An 18,356-nucleotide genomic window follows, 5' to 3' on the forward strand; every position below is an offset into this window, starting at 1 on the left:
TACCATTCATTTTGAAACGTGAACATTTTAATTGTTTAACTCTCTTGCAATACAAATATTCCACTTCAAAAACTAATAACATGCTGACATGGCGTTTATGGAACGGGGAAGATATAATCTTCTAACTTAAATAGCGAGATCAAGAACCAGTTAAGTTAACCAAGAGCAGCTTTATGACACAACGTATTGTATCTAGCGCAAGCTGCAGTAAAGCGAAGAAAATTACAATATGGTGTCACTTAGGCGGCGCTGTTCTCTGTGCTTGTAGTATCCATGGGTGTAGCTTCAGAAATCGAAGCTGTTTCACCGCCTGCAGCCGGTTTTACTGAACGGTCCCGTTTTTCCAGACGACGAGGACCGTACAAGAGCACGTACGCGATGTGCCAATCTCCTCCACCAGAGAGCTTGAGGACATCTTCAGAAGTCACCGGAGAGACTATGTCATCATCACATTTCAGCCAATCATCTAAATGTTGAGCAATCTTATAAACTTTGTCATTATTGGAAAAAAGCAGGTTGCTGTAAATGCCGGAAAGTAGTCTGAATTTATCGCAAATTAACACGCTTTGCAAAAGTCTTCTAGAATTGTTAAAAAAGCACATTATGGCCTAGTGCGGGAGAGAGAAAACATGAAGGCAATCATGATTTTTAAAAAAGTTATACTTTGAACAACAATTTTGATTAAAAAGCTCTTAGGTTCGTTGCAATGATTTACCTCCTTTCTTCCTTATCCAAGCAACATAATGTCCTGAGGAGCTTGATCTTCCTTGATGGGTTAACACTCCTTGCAACTCATAATGTCCACTGTTGTTGGAGCCAACATCTAGAAGAAAGAAGTTCATTACATTACAGAACACACGCTTCCCATAAACATCTTAATCCAGGTGCTACCATCAGGGAAGTCAAATCTTTCGTATTCCTTTGGTTCCTCTTCCTTCTTCTTTAACTCTTGCATCTTCTTGCTCTCTCCTGATTGCTTTCCAGCAAGCTGTGCTTCAGCTCTCTCTTCTTCGTCAGCTTCAAACTTACCTCGAGCAACACGGAGCCTCTCCTGAAGCTCTGGGGCGCAGAGCTCGTAAGCATCGAAGCTCATTGGAAACTTTACGTCCTGGTGAAAGACAGGAGATGAGCTCCAGTATTTGCACACGCTAACCATCAACTTATTGCAAAGCTTAATGATTTTTTTAGAACAAAACTTTGTGACTTTATGCATTATTATTATGTTTGAAGTATGGTAGTTGCTTACCTTAAGTATTTTGGCATTGACTTGTCCTTTTTCTTTGTAGTAAAATCGCACCATTTGAACACAAAGGTATGCAGGCAACCTCTTTATTTTGCTCTATTTTAAAGTTGAAATACGAAGCGTTTATGTAAGAGAACAGTTTGAAAGATTTACATCACGAGAAAATATGGAGTTGCATCATTAGCATACATAGGTTAAATGCATACCGTTTTGCTATACTTTGCGTCACGGTTCAAGGTGGGCGAATTTTTTGTAATTTCTTCCTGAAGTCTGCATTTTATTCCGGTGAGCATATACTTGACCTGGTTGAGTTTTTCACAATTAATTTATGATTATTTTTTGTAATTTCCTAACGTCAAAGATCTCTTTAAACATTATTATTTACATTAATTATTTACATTATTTCATAATGTCAAAGAAATTGAATAAAGTGATCAAAAAAGCATCACCTCCTGCGATATAAAGCAGTTCAACTGGAGGGAGGTTTCTTTGGAATCTTTTTCAGGTTCATCCTTTGCCTCTTCGTCGAGACATTTTAATCTGAGTTGTTTAAGTTCAGTCAAGGCAACCAATAAGACATGCTAAGAGTTATTAGCATGTTATTTGCTAATTACAACAGAATTTTTCTTTTTCATTTCCGTTACACAAATGCTTTTTTACTATGTAAATAATAAGTTTCTGCTTACTTAATGTCATAATCAATTCCGAAATACTGATCTACAAAATTATCACGCGGCTCGAATGGTCTACCTCCAGAAACATCCATAGGAACAGCTTTCAGCTTTAGTTGACAAATCCTTAAAAGTTCTGTTAAGAATTCATTTGCATCCTACAAAGGACAATTCTTTTGTTACTATATTACACCACAAAAAGAAGAAAATGATGGTAACGTAATTGAAAACAACATGCCGAAACAATGAAGCCTATTCGTGAGTTTCTTTTTCTCTCTAACTGAAAACTTGATATCAAACAACAAACCTGCTGCATAGGTTGACCATGGTCATTTTTTTCAGCAAAATGTGGAAATCGCATATATAAGAGTTGAAGGAACATGAAAGGTTTTATAGAGGACTGCTCGTTTGACTTCAAATCCCTCACGAGATCACGAAAACTTGCAGTGACGGTATCGTCCATCTCTGCACCGGCTGATGTCATTCCGAGACTAGCCATCAGTCCAGCTCGGTTGACGTTACCAGAAAAACTACAATCATTTTGCAGACGTTATACTAATGCACCAATATCACTTGAATGTTATTCTGGCAGGTTTAAGAATTAACAGAGCTTAAATCTGTATGCCACAATTATTCGAAAACTATACATTCATTTACAAGACTAGTGCAAAATCTCTACACATTGGGTTAACACATGTTGATGTAGCAGAATCTGGTTGAAAAAATACGAAATTTACATGCCTTTGCAATGCGTGGTCCATTTCTGGAACTGTTTTTAACAACTGAACTGTGGCATTCATGTAGCATGTGTTACCTAAGTTGTCTAACCCAGTGACAAGGTCCATCTGCAAACAAAATGTGTTCTATAATTACAAACCGTTGCCTAATCCCTTCCACAGCATTGCAACACCTACAAATGGTTTTCAGTACTTACTATATTACAGTCATTCAATTTAAGACACAAGTAAGATTTAAATTTATCGCAAAAAAGCATTAAAGCATCAAAATATTATCAAAAACAAAAATCTTGTGCTAATTAAAACAAGAAAGATTAGCATATCATGGATCAAAGAAAATGTTATGCATACACTTCAAACATTTTTAGAAATTTACACAGTTAACCAAACATAAACTACTATGTGAAAAGAGACTTACAGCGGACATCAATTGGTCTTCAGACATGTCTTCGACGAAAACAGTTTTCTCTGCTGGTGCTTGGGGCAATTCTTCAGCTGAGCCCATCATTAAAAGGTTCATGCCCTGGGTTTTAGCAATGATAATAAAAACAGAAAAAATAAAGTGAACGATCACTACGCTGGGAAACATATGTTACAATGGTAGTCTATTCATATTATTTGTTTTTATCCGTGATAAAATGGCCCAGTTATGCTAAGCTTAACCCAGTTAAACTTTGCAACACCAAATTAGCATTAACTTATTGTGCCAACATGGCCAAAAAAGTTTTGTTTCGCATCTAACTAATAATAGAGTTTACACTGCTGCCTGACATATTGAAACAGGTGCACCTATCTACATCTATAATTTTAAATAGAGATATTGCAAATGCTCTAATACTTTTACAAATTGGGTTGAATTACAAATTTTTTCAGTTGGTGCATATCATACTGGCTACTGGAAAAAAAAAAATTTTTTATCGTCTACTCAGTTTTTACAGTGATTTATATACAACCTACTAATGAAAAACATTTTTTACGCATAGTACGCTTTTCTGACTAGCCAATGATAAGGAGGAAAAACGACAGGTAAAATATGTCATAACCTGTGATCAGTAGAACAATTATTTTAATCTTTGTGATGCAACAGAGGTGGTGGAATATATCTTTTTCTCATTTTACATTTCCAATGCAGCAATGTTGCATGTTTACAACCGACTTGCAGCTTATTCCTACACCTTAGGTAAAGCACATTTAAAATTATGCGAGGACAATGAAAACATATGTATAATTCTTTTAAATGTGTATCGTTAAATGTTTCACATGTGCTGCATGCTAGCCTACACACTTAGATAAAAACATATGTAGGTTGATCCTTAAACGTTGTGCAATTGAAAAAATGTTACAAATTTATGCAGCACTCTATTGTTGAAAATAAACAAGAATCTTCTTTGTGCGCTTATTTCAATAAGGAGTGTGTAAAAGGTCTATTATTGGAGAGTAGTGCCAATGATACTCAACTATTAGATACTATAAATGAATCCAATAACACCAAGAATGTATAAAACAATTTACAATAGATACTTTCACAGCCTGGGATCAGTTCAAATGCTCACATCTTTAAGCTTCAGCTTTCCCCAATCTTCTTTGATGGTTACTCCTTTCAGCATAACCTTTTGCCGCTCTGGAAGTACGTTGGTCAAAGAGAAGAGCTGCAGTTTAAAAATATCTGGGCTCTGGTCAGTGGATAACTCCAAACCGGCGTATTTCTCTTTTCCCCATTTCACGTTCACTGTAGAAAGACGACAAAAGTTAATTTATAGAATCTTATTATGACTTTAATTTGTGTTTTAGAAACAGTTACGATCAGCAATAAGGAGAAAAAGTAAAGGTCCAACAAATACATTTCACAATAAGCCAACAGTTGGACTTAGTTTTACAACTTGATATTATTGGTAGACTATTGTATCGCACACTAAAACTAACCTTTATAATTAGGCATGTTGGATGTTTTTGTTTTTAACAAAAAACAAGTAGGCCCTATAACCACGAAAGAATCGTCCTACAAAAATAGCATAGATTATACTACAATATCAATTATTTAATCAATTTTAGCTGTAACCTCTGGCTCAGTAGCAGAGTGGGTAAACTTAAAGCACCAAGCTTGCAATAGGCTATAGGTACCGGTAATACGGGTTTGTATTCAAATAATTCAATAACTGGTGGTGCCTATATATTGGAAAGCGTGGGTCATGCAAGCATGAGACTCACCGAAATTGACATGAACGCTGATTTATGATAAATAACGAAAGAATTAAGGCTTCAATAGTGCACACCAAAAACGTGCTGACTATACAACTGAACAGTACAACAGCCAGACGATATTATATGAGAAATTGCCAAGAGTGTACAAAGACGCAAGTTTTGGCATAATGTCGTGAACTAAAGCCTCAATTCCTTGTTTATATATGATAAATTGGCGTTTAAACAACCAGCTTCAGAGCTTTTCTAGCCTAATTGCAATTAGGCTAGAAAATAGTTATTAATTATATAGTCGATCAGTTTAACTTTTAAGGAAAAATAGGCCTAAACCAACGTACGATTGAACCCAGGTCAATTCAACACAAAGGGTCGGTTGGGTCATCCAGGGTTGCCAGATCCCAGTGATCAAATAAAGCCAAGATGACAATAAAAAAGAGCCAAAAAGAGCCAAATAATTTTACTAACCACAAAATTACAATTCAACCCTAGATGATGGGTTTAAAAGCAAGAAATAATGAATTCCGAAGCCAAAATATACACCTAACACTATAGAGTCAACTGTACATCATCTTTAACACTATATTCTCAACATCTGTAAAACCTATATTAAAATCAAAAAACCAAATTGTTGTAAAGTTTGTTATGATAGGTTTGAAAATAATAATTGGCTACTAAAGAAATAACCAACAAGAATATTATAAATAATAAGATAATTATTTATTTCACACTTCCTAAATTAGGGATTATTATTTATGCAATTAAATTCAATTTTCATTAAAAGAGCCAAAAAACGCCAAAGAGCCAAAACAAAATTTTGGGAGCCAAACAGTAATAAAAAGAGCCAATTTCGAAGAATTTGGCGTCAAAAGAGCCAATATGGCAACCCTGGGGTCATCCTGGGTTGAATCGACTAGAAAACGTAGTAGGCTTAACCAGGTTTTTTTTTAAGGTTTGGTTTGGGTGACCGCTAAGTAGTTTTAAGAGACCGCAAGTGTTTCATTTAAATACCAAAAAATAGCCATATTTGCTTAAACGAATTACTTATTTATTATTCCCAAATTTTGGGAAACCGCTGGAGAAATTTGGGGGACCGTTTCGGTCCCCCAAAACACCTTAAAAAAAACACTGGGCTTAACTATGCCAAGTCGATCCAACAGTGAGCCTATTCATGAAGTCACGGTGACCAGAATCGTTCAATTCACTTCAAGTGTGCTTACTAACATTTGGCACGTATGAAACGCCAGCTAGAGCACATCTATTTTTATGGCATCGGAGCCGCAATTGTTTTTACAATATTATGTACGGTTTTTACAAAATAAATAATTAAGAAATCAAATAAGAAACGTTCCAGTACACACGTGTGTGTTGTTTATAGGGACTTGCACAAATGCAAGCTTGGTAACCAAGGCTTCAGTGACAAGGAGTCATAGTCCTATTCTTTTTTTTGTACATATAGATTATTTTTTGCCATTAACTGTGCAGAGCCAAATTTTCGATGCTAACCGTTGTTAGTGTTTTGTTCCGCATAGTTGTGGCAAAAAGATAAGCTATACAATAGTAAGAAACACAGAAAAATAACATAACTTTATCGATGATATCACAGCGGACCAAACGTGTTCAATGTGTAACAAGAAATAGCTGTCTTCATACTCTAAGTGTTCCCTTTACCAATAGTGATTAATGACACAGATTTTTGCATTTGATCAAACTTTCTTTGCTATTCCCCACGTAAAAAATTTAACTGACTTTAAGACGTTTAAATTCTGCATGTATGTTATAGCTTATCTAAGTTGTTATACAAATTTTAAGATATCGTGGTTTGATTTTTAAGAATCAAGTTTAGGCTACTGTCTAAACTCTAAAGCTATGGTTCGATTGTAAATACTGCAAAACCTTTTTCACAATGTGGATATGAACCGTGTAATAAAAGCAATCGTAGAAAGTCTGTTTAAATTGGTCGGAAAACCATGTAATCAGTTTATCAAAGCAATCTATAATTAGCAACGTTGTGATGCAATTAAATATTTTGCTATTTTTGTGGCTTTGGTGTTCCATACGTCACCCTACATTCACATGCATGAATAGAGTAGACCAAAGACCATAGAGGTTATATGAAGACTTTGGGGTGAACGATATAGCTATTCTTTTTGGCAATAAAATGAAGTAGCAAACAATGAGAAACAACTGTGATACAAGACCTAACCTGGTTTAATTGTAGGCCAAGATCCCAACTTTGTGGCAATATAACTGGCACCATTAATGACAACAAAGTTCTGCCAGATTAATTTATATTTTACAAATTTTTGTATGTATACAAAGTCATCACTTGAATATGACTTATAAATTATGTATATGAGACCGATTCGAAAATCTTCTCAAATCGATACATAAACCGGAAACCAGCGCTGGAAGAACTATTGAACCATTAAATCATTGAGTTTAAAGCAAGCAAAGATTCTCCACAATCTGAAGATAAAGAATGTGATAGCATATAGTCATACCATACCGTTAGTGTTAACGTTAATGTGGTATCTATGCTCCCAACGTAGAACAACGATTAGTGACTTTTGACCTTCTGAGTATTCGTTGGCTTTTTTAGAGAAATACTGAAAACACGTCGAACAAGTTTAGAGGCTTGGTGATAGAGTTGAACTAGCCTGTTGGAAAACGAGAACATCTCCTGTTGAACCTTTCATTAATGATTGTATTTTAAGTCCATTTGCACTAGTAAATGGCAAAAGCCTATTACACACTATCGTTGTATTTGCATTGTGTACAAAATACCGTACTGAAATAGGCATCGAGGTTAAACAGTATAGAATTCAGGGTGTAGTGCAGAACTACAGGATACATTTGTATACTAGGCCCCAGCTATTCAAATTGTGACATCATTTTGTTGTGCATTTCTGCACCAGACCAAGTATTTGCTTCTAACGGCTCTTCTAGTACAGACGAATTGACGTTATGGAAGAATTTGTTAGGCTATAGCCTATATAATAAACGATTCTCAATCAAGGTTGGGATTTCGACCCGACCAATCTGAATTTCACTCCAGACTGTCAGAATCCCAGGAATTTTTTAGGTTTACCAAATCGGAAACAATACCAGATTTAAATCACGAGGTTAGCACATCTATATTGCTCTGGGTGATTTTGTGTGACTTAATATGATCCTCGTTTCGTTTTTCGCTTTCTCTTCGGGTAACATCTTTTTTTTCATCATGGTCATATGGCCGGACTGCAGAGTATGACGGTTTTTGCCCAGATCTCTGGTGTGCGGAAGCAAAATTCTGGTGAACAAAGAAGCAGCTAGTGTGCATTGCGACTTGTGGCCCAAGGCTGCCTGGCATTTGTGCAGGCAAGGTTCGGCCCAATATCGGTATGTTAAGAATTAGGAGAGAAATCAGTATTTCCCTTTTTTTGGAAACACCGCTTTGCCCTGTTCTGCAATGCTGTTTTGGAAAAAAATGTCGTGTGTGCTCTGGCCAGATGGAATTATTCTTGGATTTAAATGGGATGCTTATCCTAAATGATGATTATGCCCAGCACCCTCACTCAAGAATGCCTGAACCGTACTTTCCAGTTAAGGTCTCAGTTCTGTAAAGTTTAGAGGTCTTGCCTTCACTCCGCAGGATATACAGTTTACCAGTAAGGTGTAGCATCATGTTTTATCCTTCAGTTTATTTACTAAGAATCTACGACTTACAAACCCAAGTAAATACAATGTACTACTTTGTGTTCCTGAAAGATTATCTCACTGTGCGTGTCTGTGAAATATTTGTGGCACGTATGCTCTAGTTTGGACAAAGGATGGGACAAAAACGAGTAACTCAAATTGTTGAATTGACTTGAGTAATCACAAACTACCTCGGCCAATAACCCATTTATGGTTCATGATTGACAGAAGTTAATGAATCTTTCGACAGGGTCTTTCAAAAAAATACAAACTGTAAATACAATTTATGGTAACTTTAAGTATTTTATTGGTTACAGTATAAAAAGAAATGCTTATAAAATGCTAATTACGTAATAATAACGTAATATTTAAAAAAAATTCTATTTATTTGTTGTAAATGTATAAGTGGTTTGTTTCTATTGTTATCAATTTATTTCTCATCGCATTTTTCGAAAACCCTGTATTTACAACAATGATTCCGAAAAAATTGGTTATCAGCGGTGTTGGCATATAGTGATATCGATTAATCGATATATATATCTGACAAATTTGTTTTGTACATGCAATGTTTCTTCTGTTTTTTCCTCTTCCTAACTTTTGCTCATTTTGTTTACAAGTATGTTTTTTCTTGCGCTCAATATGTATGTATTGATTGTATTAATATGTATTCTGTTCTAATATAATGTGGTACATTGGAGATGGATTTATGCCAAGATCATGTGCTCTTGTATTACCAGGGATATTTTTAAAACCTTGGTATGGCTCCGAAAACTTTCTTCTTTAATCGCTCCACCTTGTTGCAAAAAACAGTTGAACAGCACTAAATTTATAAACATTTATAACAGTGGTTCTCAAACTTTTTTAAAAGAAAGTACGCAACGGTCCCCTAGCAATTTTTTAAATGCCTCTCGTTCCCTTAAAAAATCAACACAAATAAACACAAAACGACACGTTGGTTTTTGTGGTATCAATGTGACGGGTGTACCTGCTTCTTTGCAACCAGTTTGGTTCCGTTTTGGACAACGCAACACTAATATCAAGAATCATATTCAACCGGTTTCGAGCTTTTGGCTTGATGGCAAGTAGTGCCGTTCGCGGTCCCGGAAAATTGTCTCACGGACCCCAAAAGGACCACGGACCCCAGTTTAAGAACCACGGATTTATAAGGACGCGCCATACCACCTATACATGTATGTATTTAAGTGGGATAACCATGTATATGAAAAAGTACAGATCATGAATGTTAAGATATTTACCACTTATGTGTGAAGCTCAGTAAGTAGTAGTGAGTTTCTTTCACACCGCTGCATATTTTTTAAGCATTTTTTTTGTAATGTATGATATTCTAAACAAGTTCCTATAGGTGGTCGGTCAGTCATGGCAAAGGCTTTGGCATGTTTATCACAAAGTGATTAAATAATATATATCCTCAGACTTCTGTACCACAATAATTTATCCATAAATTCTGTGGAACAGTAACTAGATATGGTAGCACCAGTCTATTTAGGCTGTCACTTATTTATTTACATGAGCTTTTGCAAATTTAAGCTTACTTCATCAGGTGTAGCTAATTTGTTTTGTGTTCACCTAATCACAGAATCATAATTAATAGACACATTTAAAACAGGATTCAAAATGACTGGTATAAGACTTCTGTTGGTTGGTGTTGGGCTATTGGCACATTTGTGCGTGGTCTCAGGATTTTATGTGCCTGGGGTGGCACCAGTTGAATTTGAGAAGGGCGCTGATGTGGAAATTAAGGTAAGGTCTCAATTTATTTTTAAACGTTGTGATTATTCATGATGCAGCTTGAGTAGCTATATTCTATACCACACTGCTTATTGATTAGACTGTTATTTTTATTTTATAAAATTTTCTAATTTGAATCATTAACTTTCAGGCTGTGAAAATGACTAGCTCAAAAACCCAGCTTCCGTATGAATACTATACCCTTCCTTTCTGCAAACCTGAACATGTTGAGTATAAAACTGAAAACCTAGGTAAGAGTCACACTACTAGACTAGTGGGGATGAGTTGGCTTTTGTGTTTGTTTGATTATGTTCTAAATAGACTGAAACTTAAATCTGCTAAAGTTAAGGGCAGTTCTAATGAACACAAGTAGGTTGCGGTAACACAACTGGCATGATTTTGACTGACTGTATAGTAGTACTATTACCTACTACTAACTACGTGATATTATTGTATTATTAAGTAATAGACTCACAATTTGGAGTTTGCCAGATTGTGTTCTCTGGATAGTTCTGTTCAAGTTTTTTAAACCTTAGTAAATTGAACTTCTTTGCGTAAAATACACAGAAAGCACAAGATTTATTCTCGGTAATAATCAAGTGCTGCTTGCTTCTAAGCAATATTTGCTGAATACCAACTGGCAAAAGCAGTTCAGAACATAACATATCCCGGATGATTTAGGATGATTATTTGAAATTCTATAAATTTAGCAATTTGATTCTGATCTAGACATTTAGCATTTTACATTGCAATCCTGTAACCTTGCTATCCTTTACATACTAAATCCTGTGCTATAGCTTTGTCACAGTGTGTTTGCTGGTATGTTTTTTTCTGAATAGCCTATGACATGCATTTAGTGTCATCTATATGATAATTTAATCAGTCATACGATATGATATCAAATCATGATAATGATATGATAATCAATTTAACAAGGTTTGAAAACAACAACGGAAGGTGTTTGTGATTTGTAACAATTAATTATTACTGTAGTTAATTTTACTTGCTTAAGAAATCAATTTAATTTTTGCCTTTTGTGTCCATCATTCGTTTTTCTAAAATTTACAACCAGGCAACCATTTTACAACCACTCTGATTATTGGTTAATATCCAAATAAACTTATACTAATTCTAATGCAGTTAATAGCTACATTTTTTTCTTGCGCAAAATCTTATCTTTTTTAACAAACTTCCATGTTGCCAACACATTTAACAACTTTGCGTAGGTGAGATATTGAGAGGTGATCGTATTGTTAACACACCATACAAGGCAAAAATGGATGAGAAATTACCATGCAGTGTGATCTGCAAATCAGTCTTTGACAAGGACATGGCTAAGACTTTGATGCAACGGATAAAAGATGAATATTCCATACACTTGTCAGTAAAATTTTGTCTGTAATTTTAGATTTATTGGTTAGTTTTTTCATTTATTTATTTTTTTACTACTAGTTGAACGTGATGTGTTGCCTTTAGCTTGCTTTGCTATAATGGCTGTGTCTTGCACTGGATGTTGTAGTGAGGACTGTAATTAATGGGAGAAAGGCACTTACTTTCCCCAACAGATGACTTAAATGAGCTATTTTCAACACAGTGTTATTTTTATTTTAGACTTGCTGACAATCTGCCTGCAGCTACCAAGTGGGAGCTACAATCCGCAGAGGTTCAAATGGAGCATGGCTTTAAACTCGGTGTTGTAATTGATGATGTTGCATATATTCACAACCATCTTGTCATTAATCTCAAGTAAGTTCCTGTCAGTTAATAAGTCCATGTGGTCATGGATGTCCTTCGTTGTTTATTGCTAATATTTAGAATGATTTTTTTCTAGCAAGTTAATTTTTTTCTGTAATAAAAAAGGATTCAACAGTTAGCATAGTAGTCTGTTGCATAAAATACTTGATATTCCATGGCTGGAAACAATGGAGTTTATTATTTATTATTGGTATTTTTATTCTATGACTGTTATCATTGCTTCATTAGAGTTCGGAAAGAGCTCACATACTCAGAAGTCCAAAGAAATTTATATACTTCATGTCACAAAAAAATTGCTTAAGAGAAAACGATTAATGCCCGTAATTCTTTGTATTTATACGAAATTCTTTATTAATTTTTTCAGGTATAATAAGGATCCCATCGAGCAGACATATAGAATCGTTGGGTTTGAGGTTGTACCATTTAGTGTTGACATGTCACTAATTGCACAAGCCGCAGGAGACACTTGTAAAATAGATAGTGAACATTTGAAGAAACAAGCAATTACTGCTGACACCTCTGAAATCAAGTTTTCATATGAAGTTATTTGGGACGTAAGTAAACGAATGGTTTTGTATAAAACATACAAAAACGTGCTGCTGCTGCTGACGTTTAGCTGCTTTGGATGCAAAGAATAGTAGGTCATTTTAGCAGTGTTTTTATCAAATGCTCATCCTGTGTAGCATTATTATGCCTTCCTGATTATTCACTATTGTACTGCTTGATAAACTAAGGCCCATGCCAGATTGCTATTGCTGTTAAACAAACCAACAAAACAACACAAACATTTTCAGTATTGTTTTCACATGCTTGTATGACTGATATTCCTATCTTGTTTCAGGAGAGTGAAATAAGATGGGCTTCACGGTGGGACAGTTACTTAGCCATGGGTGATGTCCAGATTCACTGGTTTTCGATTGTCAATTCCATCGTTGTTGTCCTTTTCTTGGCGGGTAAACAAAATTTCTTTATTTTCAATTAATTGCTCAATTTCTTATAAATTCAGTACCTTATAATGAAGAATTATATATTTGATTATTTTTGTGGTATAATTGATATTAAAAGTACCTTATTTTTCAGGTGTGCTCACTATGATAATTATCCGTACTCTTCGTCGTGATATTGCCCAGTACAATCGTGAGGATGATGAACTGGAAGATGCTCTGGAAGAAACAGGATGGAAGTTGGTTCATGGGGATGTCTTCCGTCCTCCAAGACGAGTGTGTGCCTAATTTAGTTTTATTCTTAATGTTTAAATAAGAAGTACAGTATATAGTTTTAATCAATGCCATGTTTTCAGTGGACGGTGGAAATGGTAGTGTGAGCTTTAAAATTAGATTGGATATAGATCCGGAACCTGTTGCATGTCAGAAGTGAAACCAAGTTTCTCAAATGAGTTTATTAATGTACTCAAGACTTATTTTTTGTGTTTAGATAATGTTACTCGTGTCATTTGTTGGTGCCGGGATTCAGCTCTTTGGGATGGGCGTGATCACAATCGCAGTTGCTATGCTTGGTATGCTCTCGCCATCCAGCAGAGGTTCTCTGCTAACTGCATCCTTTGTCCTATTTATATTGATGGGGTACGTAGAATACTGTTGTGGCTAGGCCGTTTAAGCATTAATTATACATAATAATTATTATTTAAGATTTTTCTTGAGTCATATTTTTTTGCGATTGTAAGAAATTATTTGTTAATTTAAAAAGAAGTACCAGAAACCTGATAAGAACGCAAGGTATTTGAGAGTTACCAGCAATTTTTCATTCATTTAATTTATTATACATTTCAGTGTGTTTGGTGGCTACTTCTCAGGACGTCTGTACAAAAGTCTTAAAGGGCAACTGTGGAAGCGTGCGGCTGTGCAAACCGCACTTTTATACCCCGGTATCTGTGCATCAGTTGCTTTCCTCCTTAACTTCTTTATCTGGGGAAAGCATTCCTCAGGGGCGGTATGTTTGTGAGGTTTTGCTTCTATTATGCCCTCAAGTGTTAAAAGTAGCCAATATTACTAGTCGGTATGAAACTAGTAATATTACTGTTTTAAACCAAAACCATTTGTTTATGATTAACTTAAATCATCGAACAAGCTACAGGTAGGATTTACTCACTGTGTGTAACCAGAGCCAACGGCAATATTTCATTAGGATAACAAGCAGGCGTTTCAATGTCGTTAGAATATCAATATTGTCTTTTTGGGATAGTTGCCTTTCACAACCATGCTTGCAATTCTAAGCATGTGGTTCGGGATTTCCCTTCCCTTGGTCGTCATTGGTTTCTACTTCGGCTATCGCAAGCAGCCCTATGAGAATCCCGTCCGAACCAACCAGATCCCCAGACAAGTGCCAGAACAACTCTGGTATATGAATCCCTTTGTAAGGTGAGAGGTTATGTGTGTCCCTTTAAGTACGTTTTGATCTGTTTAACCGTCAAGTTACTCACACTGTTACTTTTGCTGTCTAAATCTTGGCAATTGACGGTATGTTAGGTTTAAAATGATTAAGTTAGCAGTGGTTGGTGAAGTCTTGCTGGGGATTGCAATTTCAAGCCGCTAGTATTGTCACAATTATTTTAAATACCTCGCTTGTGTAACCCAACAACTACCACGCAGAATGCAGTATGTCTAAAATAATTTCCGTTTTGCATTTCCAGTGTATTGATGGCGGGCATCCTACCGTTTGGAGCTGTGTTTATTGAGTTATTCTTTATCTTCACGGTAAGCGTTTGATTGATCTTTGTTCGCGCAGCGCATTGTTGTAAATTCCTGCCGGTTTAAAACTAAAATCAGAATGCGCAGTGTTTTACAGTCAACTAAACGAATTTTGTTCCACACCTTATTACAGTCAATTATAATAACGTTTTACCACCACAACACGATATAGATCTTATGGCCATTAAAACAAACCTTTTCAGCGTTGCAGTCTGCTAATTTAAACATTCCAAAAATTGGAAGCCTGTAGATTACAAAGGTCAGCTGTATGTGAGCTTTCAACACCTAAAGTTCTATCGTGTGCTAGTCGTTTGCGCACACAATTCTCATATTCAAACGTCCGCCACGTGCCACGTCACGTAGTCGCTGACGCGTGAAATTTGACGTGACGTCATTGTTGTAAACGACTCACCGTATTTACACTTTGCTAACAACATCACGAATGGAACGTTCTCTAGTTCTTTTTAGGCAAGCGATAAGACAAACACAATCATATTTTTGTTTTCAATGTGCTGCGTTAGGAATAATCGTATTTCTATTCAAGCACGCATTCTGCTTAAGCTTAACATGTGGTTGTCTGCCGCCTCAACGTGGTACCTCACTATTCTCCCGCTTGAGGGCATTTTTACACCAAAGTTTAGCCTGGCTAGACTTTAGATATCTAATATCCACTTAAACCTTGAATGAACCCATTGTTCGCAAATCGAACAATTAGAAGTTTAGAAAGTATTTTGCCCTACCCAACTACTTCGAAATCCACATTGATCTTAATTTTTGATCAAATCAACATTGATCTTAAATTTTAAGCACGAGATCGCACTGTTTAGATCACTGTTGCGTTCCTTCACAGGCAATATGGGAAAACCAGTTTTATTACTTGTTCGGATTTCTTTTCCTCGTGTTCATCATCCTGGTGATCGCTTGCAGCCAGATCGCAATCGTCATGGTCTATTTCCAGCTTTGTGCCGAGGTGAGCTAGTTAGATTATGTCGCGTTCTGTTTACAAATTACTAGTAGCTGTTTGCCGCCGAATATTTTTGTAATTAGTACTTCCAGGATATCTTTAGCCATTGAAATTACTTAACCTAGCTTTCAACGCTGGATATAACTAATAGCTATGCAATAGCTTTTACCGATGACGTTTTGTGCTGCGGTGTTACTTGGGACAGTTTTAGTACTGATAGTAATAGTTGGGAGATAAATATTAAACGTTTGAAACCCATCCAGGATTACCATTGGTGGTGGAGGTCCTTCATCGTTTCAGGAGGAGCAGCCATTTATGTCTTCCTCTACGCCCTCTTCTACTTCCACACCCAGGTAAGCTTTTTTACATCACAATCTGATAAAAATCGACTTTTATGAATAGTTTTAGAGGAAATACGTTGTGGAGATTCCGGCCCACACTGCGCATGGCGCCGCAATAATTGAAATTTGACGACAGTTTGGATGTTTGAGATTCCTGGCGCGTTCTAACTGCTTAGTCGAGATTTTTGGGATTACCCGGATATATAGTGCTAGGGAAGTAACTTTCGATGGTAATAATGGAAAATGGTTAACAGCGCAGAAATGTCCATCGCTCCATCTTTGATGGTAGCGACTTTAGAAGGTGCCTATTATGCGTTTTTCCCCGTTTTGGGTAAAGTTTCCTTTAAATGTCAACTCATTGGGTATAAATAAACTCTCCGTTGTTCTTAAAAGTTAAGCTGCATGGAAAAAAGAGTTTTGAAAAAACCCTTTGCTGTAAGTCTTATTGACACTAAGGGTTCTTGCTTTGTTGTGTGAATTCGTACGTCATCTTAACTCATATATTTTTAGTTGGATATTACTGCTTTCGTGCCAATTATTCTATACTTCGGTTACACTTTCATCATCGTTTTCACATTCTGGATTCTGACCGGGACAATAGGATTTTTCGCTTCCTACGCCTTCATTCGCAAGATCTATGCACAGGTGAAGATTGACTGAAGGGACCCCACTTAAAAGGCAACCGTTTTCAAGCTACAACTGACAACAGTTATTACGTGTACAATAGATTCAGTTGAATTATCCAAGCTTATTCGCCCTCCAACTGAACATTTCGCAATTAGATTTGGTTGTAACAATATATCGTTGAATACGTGAGTTTAGGGGTAGGGATAGGGGTCGATAAAAAGGGGTTATTTCTACTTGCTCATTTTATTTGGGGGCATTACGAAAATCTTATCCATACTTTGGTTGTGGCGACCATATACGCACTTGCGATGTGTTTGTTACTTTTCTTTTGATGAATTGACTGCATTAACAGTGCACAGGTGTCTCGGTTCGTCTAGACTAGATATTGCTTGAAGCCGTTACTACCGTTTTTTTTTATAGTCATACGAAATTTGTTTGAGTAGTTTATGAAGTATTTCCTGAGCTTTGGATTATTCTGTATTTTGTGGTAGTCATGAAGTCAGCTAGATATTAGAAAAATGCAAATTTTTTTTTTCGATAATTCCCTTTTTGAGTGAACATTGCCGCAATTTTTGTGGATTTAATAAGAAATGAAGCATGCCATACCACAGAGCTAACAAACTTGTAGCTGCTTCTACTGTGACATTGGTTTCGGATTTAAGGCTATATTTGCTGCAGTTCCATATCACGCCGAATTTTAGGAACCGATCTTGTCGAAGAAAACCTTGTGTTTTGCTTCGAGTGTTTATGCTGTTTGGTGACGCATATACATGTATTATATTCGTTGTTATTTATTACAAGTCAAAAGCATACTGAATGTGTCACAACTATTAAAATCAATGCGAATTTTTTGGAAATTTTGTGCTTTTGAACGCTTGCTATGCTTAAAGTTTCTGTAGCCATTGTTGTGTGATTTTTTACCGTCCACTATATACGAATTGGATTAAAATGGTACTAACCAAAATTTCCTTTCACCATAAAGCGAAATTTCACTGAAAACGTAAAAGAATAATTTGTTTCAGTTAACTTAATAATCTTTGATGTCGTTGTAGATCTTACGCCAATGCTCATATTTTACTTCTGTCGCATTGGATTTATTTTACGTATTATTTAGGAAATCTATTATTATCAGCGATTTTACGCTGCGTGGATTTTTTTGCTTATAACGTGTTTTATTAATTTCCATCTATGTTTCGTTGGTGGATACTCAACTATATATGTTTCTGATACATAGTTGAGTGTAGAAAAATAGAGCTCAAAGTGTATTGCATCCGGTCTAATTTGTTCTTACCAACTCCGCCGGCTGGGGATAATTGGTGTGTTACTAGGTTGCGTGAATCGCAAGATCGTGTGAATAAGGTGGGTGAGGAATAATATCGAACCCACAACCATGAATCGTTGTCATGGCAATCGTCGAGGTGTGAACAGGAACATCGTGATGGTGGAATAGGACACCCTTGGTGAGCATTCCTCGCCTTTTGTGACGGATATTTTCTCTCAGACACTTTAGATTTTAGAAGATGCTCTCTGCTAGTTGACGACATGACAATCGGCGATCTTCTGTGCTAATTGAGCGTATTGTTGGGGTCGAGGGCTGTTGTTAATTATTGCTTGATCGATTTTTCGCTAATCTGACTCCATTGATAGCGCGTTCATTAACCCTTGATAGCCTAGTTAAGCATTACAG

At 36.1% G+C, this 18,356-nt stretch overlaps 2 protein-coding genes across 2 annotated transcripts; one reads left to right on the top strand and one right to left on the bottom strand.

Moving 5' to 3' along the window:
• Positions 1-5: 5 nt before the first annotated feature.
• Positions 6-4,650, bottom strand: LOC143449600 (ubiquitin carboxyl-terminal hydrolase 14-like). Its single transcript, XM_076949864.1, has 12 exons — positions 4,575-4,650; positions 4,205-4,380; positions 3,070-3,174; positions 2,656-2,759; positions 2,222-2,444; positions 1,930-2,072; positions 1,693-1,783; positions 1,450-1,545; positions 1,247-1,339; positions 892-1,108; positions 716-823; positions 6-466 (listed from the first exon to the last, which is right to left on the bottom strand). Exons 1-12 carry the CDS (start codon positions 4,588-4,590, stop codon positions 240-242), a joined length of 1,599 nt encoding a protein of 532 aa, XP_076805979.1. The 5' UTR covers positions 4,591-4,650; the 3' UTR covers positions 6-239.
• Positions 4,651-10,107: 5,457 nt separating this feature from the next.
• Positions 10,108-17,939, top strand: LOC143448434 (transmembrane 9 superfamily member 4-like). Its single transcript, XM_076948191.1, has 14 exons — positions 10,108-10,286; positions 10,426-10,525; positions 11,501-11,654; positions 11,886-12,020; positions 12,394-12,583; positions 12,871-12,982; positions 13,110-13,249; positions 13,464-13,612; positions 13,820-13,979; positions 14,232-14,407; positions 14,680-14,743; positions 15,588-15,707; positions 15,965-16,054; positions 16,553-17,939. Exons 1-14 carry the CDS (start codon positions 10,161-10,163, stop codon positions 16,700-16,702), a joined length of 1,866 nt encoding a protein of 621 aa, XP_076804306.1. The 5' UTR covers positions 10,108-10,160; the 3' UTR covers positions 16,703-17,939.
• Positions 17,940-18,356: the final 417 nt, after the last annotated feature.

This window comes from Clavelina lepadiformis, chromosome 3 (genome assembly GCF_947623445.1).
Source record: "Clavelina lepadiformis chromosome 3, kaClaLepa1.1, whole genome shotgun sequence".
In the NCBI taxonomy this organism is placed as follows: Eukaryota; Metazoa; Chordata; class Ascidiacea; order Aplousobranchia; family Clavelinidae; genus Clavelina; species Clavelina lepadiformis.